At 42.0% G+C, this 17,427-nt stretch overlaps 1 protein-coding gene across 9 annotated transcripts in view; it reads right to left on the reverse strand.

Moving 5' to 3' along the window:
- The window catches only part of PRKG1 (protein kinase cGMP-dependent 1), a 924,943-nt gene that overhangs the window by 106,333 nt on the left and 801,183 nt on the right, over window positions 1-17,427 (reverse strand). For all 9 annotated transcript variants that reach the window (XM_045024165.1, XM_045024169.1, XM_045024166.1 and 6 more), the window contains 2 exons: window positions 10,433-10,498; window positions 2,794-2,868 (listed from right to left, as the gene is read on the reverse strand). In XM_045024165.1, coding sequence (XP_044880100.1) covers window positions 2,794-2,868; window positions 10,433-10,498 — 141 coding nt within the window. The remainder of the gene's footprint in view (window positions 1-2,793; window positions 2,869-10,432; window positions 10,499-17,427) is intronic.

Raw genomic sequence — 17,427 nt, forward strand, 5'->3', positions numbered from 1 at the left:
TCTTCTGTACCCCTGATTCCCATTGAAAGCAATGAGAGTTTTATTTATTTAAGGAATCCAGGATGAAGTGCTATATATTTTGTTAAGGGGCCATAATTCTGCACAATGAGGAGAAAAGTAACTTGGTAGAGAGGTGCAATAGGTTAAAAAAGGTGTTCGGAGTGATAAACAGAAAATGTCTCTTTATTCTATTGGTACACTCCAGCATTACCAAAATTAATGCAAGACACTGAAAATGGGACACAGACTTCTTATATGATAGAAGAATTTTGCGTTTAAATTCTTCTAAAACTAATATTTAGTTTCTTTCCATTTCTCTCTACAATAAAACCATACATTCTTCATACAGAATCCCTTAAGGCCCCAAAGACTAATGCGAAACCACTATGTATATTTTAGTAGTAACCTTTAATTTAGGCCAACAGAACTGAAAGGCTAGGATAGTCACATTTTTCAACTGTTTGATTCTGAGAAGAACCCTAATATCTAATCATTTCCCTTCCTTAATGAGGTAATGGTAAAGAGATCTGCAAAAGAGAAAACATCAGATTTTTATACAATAGCTTCAGTTTCTCTTTAAATTATTCTTGACTTAGAGCCATTTGTGTTTGAAGTCAATATTAACCTTTATCTGAGCAAATCTTGATTTTATTCATTTATTCTGAAGTGTTAAGAAGGATATTCCAGGCTTACCAGACCAGCTAAAGGTTTAGGGTGAAATCCACAAAGCTAATTAGGTGCCTAAGTCCCCTACTGTAAGCCACACAACTTCTGCTGAACTCTGTAGGTGCCTAAACTCATTTGGTGCCTAAGGTTTTTCCTCTGGGCATATGCATTGCTGCCTAATTCTACGTATCTGGTCACCTATCTCCTGCTAAGCCCCAGAATGATTCATGAACCAGGAAGACAGTCGTTCATTTACCTAACTTGCTCCAGGAGCTGAATCTGGTTAGCAGGGCCGCCTGGGGAGAGGAGGGGGGCAAGTGGGGCAATTTGCCCCAGGCCCCCATGAGAATATAGTATTCTATAGTATTGCAACTTTTTTTATGGAAGGGGCCCCCGAAATTGCTTTGCCCCAGGCCCCCTGAATCCTCTGGGCGGCCCTGCTGGGTAGCGCCCGTTGGGCACACCAACTGGTGGACTGGGCCCTATTCAAAGGCTGTCCAGAAGAGGAGTAGGAGGTGATGGTGGTGCTGCCACCCACCTTATAACCTTTAGACTAGTGGTTAGAGTGCTCACCTGGGATGTGTGAAACTTGGTGGGTCTCCTAACAAGGGGACTACAGAGTCATTCCCACTCTATCTCCCCAATCACTCTTTACTGATTTAACCAGAGTGCTTCAACAGGAGAGACTGAGGGAGCCCCAGATCAGAACATCCCATAGTTCAGTAGTCAAAGCACTCTCTTGAGAAGTTGGACTTCCCTGTTCAAATCTTTCCCCCGCCTCTGCCAGGAAAGGGGGAATTGAATGCAGGGCCGGCTTTATTAACTGCAGGGCCAGATTCAAATACCCGGCAGCGAACTGGGGCTTCGGTGGCACGGGGTCCGCTCCGGGTCTTCTGCGGCACTGAAGGACCCCCGAAATGCCGACGAAGACCCTGGAGCGGACCGCTGCTGGGTGAGTAAAGAAAATTTTTTTAAAAGGTGCCTAAGGTGTGGGGCCCAATTCCTGGGAATTGGGCGAATTGGCCAAAGCCGGCCCTGATTGAATGTGGGTATCACATATCCCAGGTGAGTATTTTAATCACTGGACCAAAAGTTATAAAGTTGGACACAACCGCCACCTCCTCCTCTATGCTGACACCTAAATTATTCTTGCAAGAAACTATGTAGGCACCTAAGCCAGGAAAGAAATTCCTGTTCGTGGGTCTGTAGCAGAGCTAGGTGTCTCACTGTAGCCTGGACTTAGAAGCCTATCTCCAAGAAAGGGCCACTCTTTAGCACATTGTCATCTTCCATTGGCTAGTATAGGCAGGGAGCCACCTAGCATGCTGGCTTTTGTGGATCACATTCAAAGGTGCCTTTCTCTACCCATTAGGGAGAGCCTCACTAGGCTTTGTGAATCAGACCTGTTCCTATGAATTTTCTATGCACCTAAGGTGCTCAGCATTGCAACATCTAAGTACCTTCATGGATTCCATCCCTCGAATCTAAACATATAGAAGTCTGACTATTAAGCACAGGATGTTGACCAAGTGGGAATTGTTGCAGCTCTTGTTTCTATTTGTTAGCACCTTTATTATTTAAAACATTTTAAAATGATTAAAAACTAGTCTTAAGTTCTAGAAGGAATACTTTAAGGCAGTATTTTGGATTGAAACATTATTGCATAACAAAGTAACTCTATCATTAAAAACGACTCTATTTTCTCCTCTTCAACCTTTTTTTTTTTTTTTTTTTTTACAGAACATATTTTATTTCCTAAGGTTTCAAAAACTCAGGACTGTTTGAAAATAGCCCAAAATATATCAATAATTTCTATTGCCGTAATATCTTTGTTATTTTGAGTTTTTTTATCAGTTTAGAATTTACATACATTATTTCCTACCTTAAAATATTTCATGACAACTATTTGCCAACCACTTTTAAAATTAAACTCTTTAGATTAATAAAGCATTATACTATATTTCTTTTATTTCCTATCAGACATTTCACTTCCTATGTTACAGTATTATGTGATAAAAAGTGTATGTTTTAAAAAATTTCTTGATTTGATTTCAATTAAAAACACGGGGTGCAGGCAATACATTGAGATTAATTGGTTAAAGCCAAAAATCATTAGTTGTCACTTACTTTGCTTTTGCTTCTGCATCTTCATAGGCCTTGTTGGAAACATCATCCAGACCTCCAATCAAATGTTTGAAAGAGCTGTAAGAATAAAGTGACATTTCTAAGATATATGACTTTTCTAATATGGAATTAAAACAACAAAATCATGTTTATTCAACAGCATGTCATCTTGACCTTGATCTATCAAGGACAGATGTGATCAGCAGAAGCTGGGAAAGGACACAAAGAGAAAGGAGTAGAGAACTAATATTCTCACCTCACATTTCATTTTCAAAACATTTTCATAAATGTTTAATAAATTAAATATGAGGCCCAATCTTATTCCTCAAGCTATTATAGGGAATGATCAAAATTGAACTCAGCGGCAAAACTCCCACTGACTGCAGTGGTGCAGGGACAGGCCTCAACAGCAAAGTTCCCCCGGAAGAATGAAACTGTCACCCTTGATGGTGAATCCCAGAATGGCACAGAGCATGGCTTTCTCAGCAACTATTCCAAGGCTTTGAATGACCAAATTTCACAGCCTTCTAAGTGAAGTAGAAGATTCATTTATTTGTCTTATCTTTCTCACAATTGCCAGGAAAACAGCAATGAAGAATGTAGGTGGTGGAAGAAGAGGAAAAAGAGAAGACAGGAATGAAAGGACAGACAGAAAAGAAGGTAGGGTGACCAGATAGCAAATGAGAAAAATAGGAACAGGGGATGGGGGGTAATAGGAGCCCATATAAAAAAAGCCCCAAATATCGGGACTGTCCCTATAAAATCGAGACATCTGGTCACCCTAAGAGAAGGATAAGAGAGAGAATAAAAGAATCTCCCCCTCATACCCACAATAGTCCCAATTGCCTTAGGGAAGCAGGGAGGGAAAATATAATTATTTTGGTTAAGATCGCTTTACAAAACACTCACGGTGAAATCCTGGCTCCACTGAAGTCAATGAATTTTTTTCCATTTACTTTAGTGGGGCCAGGAGTTCTCTCTCGGATTCTGTGGTGATGAATGATATATAAACACCTATACATGATAAGACAAGACAGATTTATCAAAGTGTCTGACAGTTTAAGTTCTGCTGTCTTCTGTAAATATTCCGAGTGGCTTCAGCACACCTATACCATTTTATTCTGTTTTAAGTCCTACTAGACATTCAGGCAGACGCTGAGTGTAGCTTCAGCTCCAGCCTGTATAGTGGCCGGAAGATAGACATTTCAAATGAAGATTTTACTTTTTATGGACAGTTCATATACATCAGGCTTACCTGTGGCCCAGAAGTAAACATATTTCATTCCAAATTAATTGGCAAACAGCAAAAGCAAGGATGTGTTGCAAACCCAGCCCTTGTGATCATTTACTCAATACCGAGACTCTAGGGCTAGAAAGACGGAGCTAGCTGGCACACTCACTTTTTCTAATATATTTTAAAAGGTTCTTCAATCCAGTGAACCTTCAAGAGACCAGATGACTCTGAGAGCAGATAAAATGACTTTTATAAATGGGAGGATGGGGGGGAGCGTACATCTTAACTTTCTGGAAACCAGAAATGCCTTAGCTCATTTATTGGTCTGGCAAAATGAGGAAGTGCTGCCATCCTAGGGGATAGGCTTACAGACTTGCTGATTTGGGTGTTTGCCCTGGTAAAACAGTTCCACTGCATAATAGTCTAAAACAAAATATATCTCCAAGGGACAAGAAACTTTTCTATTATTATTATTTATTATTATTCGTGCCTAGAAGCTTCAACCAAGATCACAGTCCTTTTCCCCTAGGCACTGCACATAGTAAGAGACAGTCCCTGCCTAAGGAAATTACAAAAAGAGTGGGAGAAAGTACAATTGTCCCCATTCTACATATGGGGAACTGAGGCACAGAGAGACACTATGATCACACAGCAAGCATTGGGTAAAGATGAGAATTGAATCCAGATCTCCTAAGTGCCATGTAAGTGCCTTACCCATGAAAAATGGGAACTTAAGAAAGTGGTTTGCTGAATAGGTTTGGATTTAAGCACATGCTATGCTTAATTACATGCTGGGAAGAGGATATTCTTTCATGCTAATCAATAAAAAGAAATAACTGACTAGAGTTTGCTCTTTGCAGATCTAGTATTTTGAAAACCTACCAAAAAAAAGTCCAATATAAAGTGATTTTGGCCATATTTTGCTCATAATTTCTATAAAATGTTAGGCAAAAAGGTCATAATAATGAGGGCTATTTATACCTGTGTATGTAGTGCTAATTACCATCAGCTTTCATTTAGGTATGGCCTTTTATGTAATAATAATCATGATTATGACTGAAATATCACACAAACATACACACAACACAACTCTTTAGTTTTGACACTTTGTTGACGTCAGAATTTTTGAAATTACATGACATACACCACCATTTACACACAGCTTGGGAAAAGCAATAGGAAACACATTAACAAAAAACTGAAATGAAAGACTATCTTTGAGCTTCGATGAAAATTATGTCCTTTTAAGAATTTTGCCATGGTAGGGCTATAATTGTAGCCATAAGATGTGGTTGTGATTAAGGAGCTGATTACTCAGTAGAGTTTTGAAAATATATATAAATTTGTACCATGATTTAGACACATCCAGGGTTGTCTTTGGCAAAGAAACCTGGCCATGTGCATGGCTGCAAACTCTGATCTAGGTAACAGTGAAATCAAAATATATACACAAAATATGTTCATTGACAAACATTTTATTAAACCTTCAGGCTCTAAATCTCGATCTCATGGGTGATTTGTACAGTACATTCACTTCTATAAAGATTTGGATGTAAGGTTAGTCAAAGGACAAAAAGCTAAAGCTACAGTGAGCAAAACTCATCCATAATCTAACCCTGTGGCATACACAGAGGCAACTCCTGACCCATCGGCATTACTGCTAGTGAAACGTACCAATCAGCCAGATGTCTCTGGAAGAATACTTTTCACAGCTTAGCATCTGTGTCTTGTGAGTTCCAACTATATTTTATTTGGAGTTATGAGCACTGGCCAAATCCGTGAAAGAAGATGACAAGGAGAAAGAAGAGATGAGTTTATGTATATTACTGTTTGCTTGTACCACCTACAAATATGTAAGTAAGAAGGAGCAAGAAGGAGGTGCTGTTGTAATGTCCCTGGTATTCTGTAAAGCCCCATATATTTTGTAATGCCCCTGGTATTTTGCCAACTGCCAGAGGCTTAAAATAATAGCCTAGATATTCTTGAACGTAGTTATGAAAATTATTTTTACAATGTTTATGAATGTGTTCCCACAGTGAAACAGCATGTAATAGAATAATAAGAAAATTTAAAAGTATTACAAAAATTAGTCTGTTATTATTAATATTCTATTTAATATTCAAAACAATGCATGCTTAGGACACAGCTGGATCCTAAGGTCCATATGAATAATTTATTTTTCTTCCATTCCATCACTGCATCAAACTGCTTGTGACCCCAGGATTTCAGCAGTGCACCAGGATTCTTATAGCATTTTCCATCTTCTCCTTTTAGCCAATTGTCTCCATGAACAAATCTCACCCCAGCCTCAGGTTTCCTGAAAGCTGTGAGAGGATGGGCTTGAAAGGGCCTTGTGGAATATCATTACTTATTAATAAAACAAACTTCAAAAGAATGTTTAATCCTAAACCACAGCCTGTATAAGATCGATGGTGCTAGGATAGTACCAAATCTGTTTTACTTTCTATCAGGCTTCAGCTGTGAGTCAAACAACTCATCATATAGAGAAATGATACAGCCACCCTTGCTGAAATACACAAATTCACAGCCATCCCATCACAAGTTAAAACAAGGGCTTTGGGGTAAGGAGAAATCTGTAAAAACAAAAACACAATAAAAAAAAATACCACCTCCCCATTCCTCTAAGCATTTACATGCAGAAAGCAGCACATTTGGGCTCAGTTGCTGCATTGCTAAAATTGCTGTGGAGGGGACAGCATCATCATCATGTGCTTCTGAATGCACTGTGTCTCAGCTGGGAAGTGTGAATGTGCCACTAAGTGGGGCCAGATCTGCAGGCTGGCAGAAAGGGAAGGTCATAAGCTCACCCTCTTGTAGGATATGTAGCACCAACCTCTCATTCCCAAAGCAGGGGCACAAATGTGGCAGTATGCTTTCTGTACCCTCTCCCTCCTCTCAGACAATGGCGTTTTCTTTCTTTCTTTTTTCTTTTTGTAACATATTCTGTACTCCCACTGCTGATGATAATTGTGTTTGAATATGAACTTTCAATCCAGGACACAGCAGTAGAAACAGGAGAGACATATAAATGTGTTTATGATATCAAAGTTTCAACAAAAATGATTGAGATAATTCAAATGACCTTATAGTAGAATCTACTAAAGAAAAAGATGGCAAGTGTAGGAGACACATCCTGCTTAAATACAAATATGTCATGATACTGTATCTAAGTGTGTTAGGAAATCAAGGAAAATAGATTTATGCTTAAATTTGATATCATATGTTTGAGAGTTCTCATTATCACAATCTTCTTTTTGAAGAAAACAGTGCATAACTCAAAATTTCAGTAATAGTGGCTCTCTTTGCCTAGAAGTTCAACTTCGTTCTTAAGATATTTTGTTCTTTGATTTTCACAGGTGTGTGTATGGATTTGATTGTGATGGGAGTTCCAATATTTGAGCTCCTGAGTTATTAAAATTCCAAAAGAAAGGGAATACTATTAGCTCAAAACAGAGTCATCTGACAAGTCTTTGCCAGGACTCCTCCTTTCTACTTAGAGTTTGTCTTCATGCAGCCAATCCTTTTGGTCAGTCTTCCTGGTTCTGGTCATCCCATCCACAAGGAGGCTCATCCAGGCAGCAAGCTGTCTCAGACTCTTGGCCAAGAACTCTGCTCTCCTTCCTGGTCAGCCTTAAATTGAGTGGGGCTTCCTTTATATAATTCCCCTTTGCACACCTGATATCTGCTACAGGTGTAGCAGAGTGAATCCAGTTGGGTCCATTGGCCTTCATTAATCCCTTCCTTGCCAGAGCGGTAGCCTGTATGCCCCATCACAATCAGGGTCTCACTGGTAACAGCCTTTGAACTATTTAAGGTGTGTTTTGTTAAGACATTTTGCTGCAACTAGTATAAGTAATTGAAGAAGACAGTGAAGAGAAACTGAAAAATTTAACTATTCTCTTTGCTTCTTCAGATTCAGAAGAGTAAAATCAATAGCTTAACATATACGTCAGCAGCTAAAGTATGTGAGCTAATAGCTTTTATTGGACCAACTTCTGTTGGTGAGAGAGACAGCAAAAGTTGGTCCAATAAGAGATATTACCTCACCCACCTTGTCTCTCTAATATCTTGGGACTGACATGGCTACAACTACACTGCATATGTGTCACAACTGCTCTGTTATACTAGTCACTTTGTACCAGATTTGTAAAGATATTTGGGCACATAAAGATCAGGTAGGTGACTAGTGGGATTTTCAAAAGTTCCTTGGAGCCTAACCCCCATTGCTTTTGAAATTCCCACTGGGCACTTATCTGAATCTTTAAGCACCCAAATACCTTTACAAATCTGGCCCTCAGTCAATCAAATGATTAAGCCTGCCAGTCATTTGGTTAAAGGGCTGACAACAAGGATGAAGCATTTGACTAAATGCTTAACATTGCTCAATGAATTAACCAACAAAAGGAATAACGGTATTATACTTTATTGCATGCTGTGAAATGCAAGGGAGCATCTATCATTCTGTAACTGCAACTGCCATGTAGCATTGCATCATGAACAGGCTACTTTAGGAGTAGCTGTGGGTCACATTTTATTGGCTGTCATATTACAGCTTTGAATCATTTACACCTGTTGATTTTGCACTTCTTTTACCCTGAACATTTATATTTAGTTCATCTTGGGACACCAGAAAAACATCATTACAAGTGTAAATGCAAATGTCATAAAAATGGCAAATATAAATAAAAGATGGGTTTCATCAGAGCTTTCAAACCCCTACATGCAGAAGAAACCTGAGACTCATGCCCATCGCTATAAATATTTTGTGCTCAGCTTTTGGGGGCAAATGCCAAAATTCCCGCGCAGTATACCTGATGGGCAATATATTTGGTTGGATATTTACAAGGATACCAAAAGACATTTTTCTGACTACAGTGTAACCCCTCTGCCAAATTTCTAGTCCCTGCTCCAAAGCAAGGAAGTGCTAGAGCTTCTCAATAAATCTCATAAGAATTCAACATTGGCAAAATAATATATTTTTCCATTACTTGTTTCTGGAGATGGCTAATCATTGTTGCTGGAACTTTCCATTACAATTCAGTTTGAGGCAGACACATGACTGAAAAATTTCAGCCCAAATGGTTAAAGTTTAGCAAAGTAATAAGCTACTGAAAAGAGGGTCTTCTAATGGAAATTGTCAGGCAACTTAATTCTAGGCATCGTTCTATAGGTATAGATAAATGCAGGGTTACCATATATACCACAGTATAGTAGTAGTTAGTAAATGTTGACTTTTTAAATGGCAACCCCTGTATTTTCTAATCAGAAATTCTGCATGTGGATAACGAAAAAATGACTGAAATTAGAAAAAATGCAAATTTAGAACAACACTGGTGACTTTGGAAGCAGAGGCAATAATATAGATATAATATAGATATTATAACAATATAATATAGACAACTATAATCCAGGGAAAAATGAAATATATGATGTATCTTCTAAAATTAAAGTGCAGTTTGAATAATATATAAGATGAGAGAAAATCCTCTAGGTATTAATGTAAACAGTTAACCAGGGCTTTAAATATGTACTTTATACACTTCAAAATAGATTTTTCACTGTACTAAAATAAGCTTCTCCACTTACCATTGCATATATAAAATAATCAATTAAAAGCTGATAACAGCTATACTGACAACAAAATCAGACTCTCTAGGGCCACAGAACAGTTATGCTTGCCTTGAGCTATAAACAGCATTATGCAACTACTCTTCTCTTAATTGCAGAACATTGCTAGGAATCTCCGGTATACACCGTGGATTAACTACTGTCTTAGAAGTTTAAATTTAATTTTTTGATTTCTTACTACTTCAGGAATATTTTTAATAGTGAAATGAAAACATATTAGACTGGAAAATGACCAACTGGTAATATAACCAATTAGGATTAATTTTTGAATGACTATATTTATTAATTGTACTTATGATTAAACTGCAAGACAAACAAAATATCTGTACAGAATTGTTCAGATAAAATGTGATAGTTGTTCCATAGTTTTCTTAATGAATATTTGCTAAAATGATTGGGCTAAGTAATTTCCCTTTATCCCCAGGGAATGATGACACATGCTGTCTATTTTATGTAACATATACCTCACTTGTGAGTGTGTTAAGAAAGCTACTTGTGTATATTGGCTAGAAGCCTGGTGCTTTCTTAATTGGTCATAAATTAAATTGTATACAGGAAGGGTTTTTTAAAAGCATTATTCAGTTGCAGTTTAATAATATATATAATATCTTATAAATGTATCACTCAAAGTCATTAATCAAACTTTTAAAATGAAAGTTAAACAACATCTCCTGCAAAATGATCAAAGTCAGTGGTTAAGAACTATGAGCATCAACTGAAGATATTCAGTATCATATGATAAGAAAACAATATACTTACTCTCGGTCTATGACAAGACAAGTTACTGCTTCAGCAGCAATGACATTGGCTGTTCTGACATCTTCCCTGAAAGAAAAACAAATCTCTTAAGTAAGATATAACTTTCTGTTAACAACCTTTATACTTTAGAGTCATTATTAAGGTGTCTCATGAAAGAGATTTGTATGTTACACAGTTTTACGTTTAATCGATCACTGAAACGTGTCCATAATTCACACAAGTTTTAAGCAAGTTCAAGTTTAAAAAAATAATTCATACAAATGAAATAACAGAAATATAATCTCCCTTTGTAGATAACATGAGATATTTAGTTAGGTATGTGCCATGTTTTTCACTTTCCTAGTGAGTGGTTTGTTCTTTACCATATACTACTTATATAAGCCAATAACAATCATAGTTGTCAGAAAATTAGACATTCACATAGATTTTTTTTAAAATACATATATTCAGGGCTATGAGTCATGTCTTCCCGCAGTAAACTAAATTTCATCTGCTCCTTATTTCACCTTACAGTATCTCATTACAGAAATATAACTGAATCATTCCTAATAAGTAATTACTTTTAGAGCTAAATTGTCACAGTTTTGTGCGTAGTGTGGAAGGTAGGGAGAGAAAGATTCCCAGAGCTTCAGTCTCTTGGGTGTACTGTACATAGGCTAGGGGCAATCACAGGCCAGGCCCTTGACTGAGTCCAGGGATTATTTCTTTAGTGCACCCTGGTTGCACCCACTCCAATCCACACAATGCTGCTCCTTGGGATGGGAAATACAGCAGGCTACATCACATCCAAGGCATGGTTCAGGATGAACTCTCCATGCAGGGGCAGCTCTAGACATTTCGCCACCCCAAGCACGGCGGCATGCCGCGGGGGGCGCTCTGCCGGTCGCCGGGAGGGCGGCAGGCGGCTCTGGTGGACCTCCCACAGGACCTCCACCGGAGCCGTGGGACCAGCTTGGGAAGGGACGGTGCCTTGTGGGAGGCTCAATTAGTGTGGGATTTTCCAAAGCCCTCAGCATTGGCCTGAGTCTGGTCCCATTTGCATTAATGGGAGTTTTACTATAGATGTTATTAGTAGAAGCAGTTAGGACATTCCTGAGCATTTTTGAAAATTCCATTCTCATTTTTAAATCCTTCTTCAGAAACTAAAATGTGTCATTTCAAACCATACATTCACCTAGAAATACATTCAGTTTACTTTCTGAATCTTCATTACTGAACCCTTTGTATCTCCTGCTGTATATCATACTGCAATACACGGCTACAGATCATAACATTTGATTTCAGTCAAACAAGTCAATGACTTGAGTTGTCCTTAGCTGTTCATTAGTCCTGACTAAAGCTTAGAATAAATGTCACCTTGAATGCAATGGTTTTCTTCATAAAAAGAGAATTTAAATGTATTGAAATTTACAAATTATAAAGTGGTAAAAATAAATATGGTTATAGTTTCAATTTAGAGTGATTAACTAAGTCATTATTTTTACAGATGAAAATTAATTGGCAGTTGAGCTGGATGCTCTCCATTACTGTGCACCCTGGCTAGTCTTTCTAACCTATGCAAAGTGGGTGTAAAAGTCTACGACTAGTATTCATCAGAGTCTTTTTTTTTTAAGCACACTCTTCACATATGCATAAATGATGACAAAGTAGTGATGAATCAGGCCAGAACATGATATTTATAAGTTTGGAAAAACTCAGTGTATTGAGCAAGGAGATACATTTCTTGTCAATTAAAAAAAAAACACACACACACACACGAAATACATTTACATGGTGAGTTCATATTGTAGCAGGAGCAATTAAATTTATGCTGGTCTCTTTGTAGTACTGTTATGATATACAATTAGGAAAGCAAAACAATATTAACATTAGTTTATGAGGACCTAATCATGAAGCTGATTTTATAGTAAATTTAAAAGCCAAACAATTAAAATTCATGTAATTGGAGACTCTTGTATCATTACCATACTATGAAGCTACAACATTAGATAACACTGGGGAAATTACTTTAGTGCAAGTCTCCAGGCCATGTAACAATGCCATAACATTTTCATTATATGGGACTTCATGATGGAATAACTATTATTCTGAATCTATGGAGACACTGTTCAGCCAAAGGGGATGCTGCAGAAGAAAAGCAGGTGCTCTCTCTTGCAGAAACTGAGGCCTTGTCTACACTACAAGACTATTTCGAATCAACTTAGTTCGAATTTGTGGATTCGACCTTATGAAGTCGAATTTGTGTATCCATACTAAATACACTAATTCGAATTTCTGAGTCCACATTCACGGGGCCAGCGTCGACTTTGGAAGCGGTGCACTGTGGGAAGCTATCCCACAGTTCCCGCACTCCCCGCTGCCCATTGGAATGCTGGGTAGAGCCCCCAATGCCTGCTGGGGGAAAAAATGTGCCGAGGGTGGTTTTGGGTAACTGTCATTATTGAACCGTCACTCCCGCTCTCTCTCCCTGAAAGCGCCGGCGGGAAATCTGTTCGCGCCCTTCTCTTGTCAGTTACAGCGCGTACGCCACAGCACTGCGAGCATGGAGCCCGCTGCGATCATCGCTGCACTTATGGCCGTTGTCAACTCCTCGCACCTTATCATCCACCTCTTCCACAGTCAGCTGCTGAGAAATCGGGCTAGGAGGCTCCGGCAGCGCGGTGAGGACAGGAATTCACAGAGTGGCGCAGACCTCTCACAAAGCAGGGTACGCCGCGCCGTGGAGATCATGGTGGCAATGGGTCAAGTTCATGGTGTGGAACGGCGATTCTAGGCCCGGGAAACCAGCACGGACTGGTGGGACCGCATAGTGCTGCAGGTCTGGGATGAATCACAGTGGCTGCGAAACTTCAGGATGCGTAAGGGCACTTTCCTTGAACTCTGTGACTTGCTGGCCCCTGCCCTGAAGCGCCAGGACACACGGATGCGAGCAGCCCTGACTGTGCAGAAGCGAGTGGCCATAGCCCTCTGGAAACTTGCAACGCCAGACAGCTACCGGTCAGTAGCGAACCACTTTGGCGTGGGCAAATCTACCGTGGGGGTTGCTGTGATGCAAGTAGCCCACGCAATCATTGAGCAACTGCTCTCAAAGGTAGTGACTCTCGGAAACGTCCAGGACATCATAGATGGCTTCGCCGCGATGGGATTCCCAAACTGCGGTGGGGCTATAGATGGGACTCACATCCCTATCCTGGCACCAGCCCACCAGGCCAGCGAGTACATTAACCGAAAGGGCTACTTTTCAATGGTGCTGCAAGCACTGGTGGACCATAGGGGACGTTTTACCAACATCTTTGTTGGGTGGGCGGGCAAGGTTCATGACGCGCGTGTGTTCAGGAACTCTGGTCTGTTTAGACGCCTCCAGGCAGGAACTTTCTTCCCGGACCACAAAATAACGGTTGGGGATGTGCAGATGCCTACAGTGATCCTCGGGGACCCAGCCTACCCGCTAATGCCCTGGCTCATGAAGCCCTATACAGGCGCCTTGGACAGAGAGAAGGAACTCTTCAACTACCGGCTGAGCAAGTGCAGAATGGTGGTGGAGTGTGCTTTCGGACGTCTTAAGGGGAGGTGGCGGAGCTTACTGACTCGCTCGGACATCAGCGAAAAGAATATCCCCGTAGTTATTGCTGCTTGCTGTGTGCTCCACAATGTCTGTGAGAGCAAGGGCGAGACCTTTTTGGCCGGATGGGAGGTTGAGGCAAAACGCCTGGCTGCTGTTTACGCTCAGCCAGACACCCGTGCCGAAAAACTATCCCAGCGGGAAGCGCTGTGTATCCGGGAGGCTTTGAAAGCAAGTTTCCTCGGAGAGCAGGGTAACCGATGACTCTACACTTGATTTTAAGAGAAGCTGATCCTGGGCCTGTGTCTCTATGTGTTGAGTGAGATCTGCAGTTACATACCCCGTTCTCCAAGTTTCCCCCACTTCCAAAACACGTTTTTAAACAAATTAAATGGAACACTTATTTTTAATAAATCTTTCCTTTACTTTGCATTTCTGTTCAGGGTTTGAAACATGGATGCATACTGTGCTGGGTACGGAGTGCAATGATGTACAGACCGCTTGTACAATACAGGACGGACAGCCTCCTGCTCCTACATAGGTCTCTGGGGTGGTGGACGGTTTCAAGTGGTTGTGCATGTAGGGGTGGGTTTGCAGGAAGGAGCGAGTGGTGCCGTCTTTGCATAGGGATTTGGATGCAGGCTCTGGGCTGTGGGTTTGGGCGTAGGAAGGGGTGAGGGGTGTGGGGGAAGGGTGAGTATCTGTCCGTGGATGAGGGCTCTTGTTGGGGCTCAGGGCAGCGGAGAGGATCGCGCCTACGGTGGAAGTGCATGGTAAGGGCAGCATGCCTTAACATTAGGGGGTGGCAGGCGCTAGGACCGTGGACAAGCGTACACATCACAGAATGACCCGGGGCAGCATACACCACACAGAGGGACCCTGGTGACTACTGAATGCAGTGTGTGTGTGACCTGCAGTTGATCCTGCCCCCGATAGTCTGTACCCTGCTAATGTAGGCTATCCCGTGCAATTATAAATCCCCTGCCCCGCCCCCCTACATACACAGTCTTCTGACACAAAAGACGTGACGGAAAGAGTGAACAACAGCAAACAGCTTTTATTAATCTACTACATAGTGGGGTGATGAAACTTGGATTTGGGACTGGGTGATCCTGTAAGGGAAGCGTTTCTAAACAGTTATAGCGTCAGAGGTGTGTGGAACATTAGCGCTCAGCTGTGGTGCAGTGACAGTTCTCACGGCCCCTACCGCCCCTCCGTCTTGTAATTTTCGGTGAGGGGGGGACAGGACTTCTTGGCGTTGGAGGGTGGTTGCAGATACAGTGCAGGGGGGCTCTCTCCTCCTGCCTGCGGTCCTGCAGCACATCAACAAGGCGCCGGAGCGTGTCCGTTTGCTCCCTCATTAGCCCAAGCAGCGTTTGAGTCGCCTGATGGTCTTCCTGCCGCCACCTATCCTCCCGTTCGATGTGTGTGCGATGCTGTTGACATAGGCTCTCCCTCCACTGTCTCTGCTCTGCCGCCTCGGCTCTGGAGCAGGACATCAGTTCCGCGAACATCTCTTCCCGAGTCTTTTTCTTTCGCCGCCTAATCTGAGCCAGCCTCTGCGAGGGGGATGCCGGGGCAGTCCGGGAAAGAGCAGAAGCTGTGTGATGGGAAACAGTAAATGATTTCCTTGAACAGATACATGTTTGCGAACAGTGAACACAGTCTAGTCAGTTTCTCTGAACAAGACCATACAGGGCACCAAGTCTCACGAGATCTCAGGAAAAGTTCGAGATTTCGGAATACGCTCTCATTGGCGGCGCCATTGCACAGGAGAGCGGACAAGCGGGGAGATACAGCATAATCCGTCTTGCAGACAGTCCTGGTAAGCCTTAAAGTAGATCATGCTTATCAGTTAGTGGATAGCTGTGCTCTCCTGCTAAAGGCAATCTGGAAAGCAGAAAGGCTGAGCCTTTTCCAGCCCCTCCCGCCAGTGCACGGGAAAGATCAATGTCTGCTTGTTCTCTGTGGCCTCCAGCACGTGGCTGTTAAGCGAGGGTCGTTGTTATGCAACCTAATTGTAAACCGTTAACAATAGTAACAATACACTAATTGCCCGACTTAGATGCAGCCTGTCCAGACCGACATCACCCTGAGGCGGGTCACTCGCAGTCAGAGAGAGCGGATGCTACTGGAAGCCCTGCACAGACCAGGACCATATGCAGCAATGCTGGTGGAGGCGATGATTCCTCTCTACATTAGGATCTCCTGGCGCGGAAGAGTGTGCTTCCATGGAGCACCGAATAAGGCACCTCTCCCCAGGAACCTCCTGCGGAGGCTTTTCGAGCTGCTCTCTGAGAGCTTTGTTGAACTGTCCCAAGAGGATTATTGTTCAATCCCTATATGTGTGGACCTACTATTTATATAGTTTGACATGTAAAATTTTGTATATAGTATTTCTATTTTTTCTATACCCGTTTTTTAAAAAATAAAAGTTTCCATGTTTATAGCACTTACCGCCTGATCCGGGTTAACGGGCGGGGAGGGTTGGTAGGGGATCTCTGTGAGGGTGATGAAGAGATCCTGGCTGTCAGGGCAAGCGGTATTGTGTTCGCTGTCGCCTGCGAAGTCCTCCACAAACCCTTCCTCATCTTCCCCATCGGCGAACATCACCGAGGAACTGTCCAGGTACACTATGCCATCCTCAGAGTCCACGGTCACTGGTGGGGCAGTGGTGGCAGACCCACCGAGAATGGCATGCAGTGCCTCGTAGAAGCGGCATGTCTGGGGCTGTGCTCCGTTTGCCGCTCTGACTTTTTGGTAACCTTGTCTCAGGTCCTTGACTTTCACGCGGCACTGCATCGCATCCCGGCTGTATCCTTTCTCTATCATTGCTTTAGAGACCTTCTCGAAGGTCTTTGCATTCCGCTTGTTGGAGCGCAGCTCCGAGAGCACAGACTCCTCGCCCCACACAGCGATCAGATCCAGGACTTCCCGGTCTGTCCATGCTGGGGACTTCTTTCTATTCTTGGATTGGCCGGATTCCTCTGCTGGAGAGCTCTGCATCGTTGCAGGTGCTGCGGAGCTCGCCCCGATGTCCAGCCAGGACGTCAGATTCAAAGTGCCCAGACAGGAAAAGGAATTCAAATTTTCCCAGGTCATTTCCTGTGTGGCTGGTCAGAGAATCCAAGCTCAGACTGCTGTCCAGAGCGTCAACAGAGTGGTGCACTGTGGGATAGCTCCCGGAGCTACTAAGTTCGATTAGCGTCCACACCTAGCCTAATTCGAGCTAGCCATGTCGAATTTAGCGCTACTCCACCTGTCGAGGTGGAGTACCAAATTCGAACTAAAGAGCCCTCTAGTTCGAATTAAATGGCTTCCTGGTGTGGACGGTTGAGCGGTTAGTTCGAATTAACGCTGATAAATTCGAATTAAAGTCCTAGTGTAGACCAGGCCTGAGAAAACTGCCTCCACAACACTCAACTTCTGCTGA

Source organism: Mauremys mutica, chromosome 7 (genome assembly GCF_020497125.1).
Source record: "Mauremys mutica isolate MM-2020 ecotype Southern chromosome 7, ASM2049712v1, whole genome shotgun sequence".
NCBI classification, from domain to species: domain Eukaryota; kingdom Metazoa; phylum Chordata; order Testudines; family Geoemydidae; genus Mauremys; species Mauremys mutica.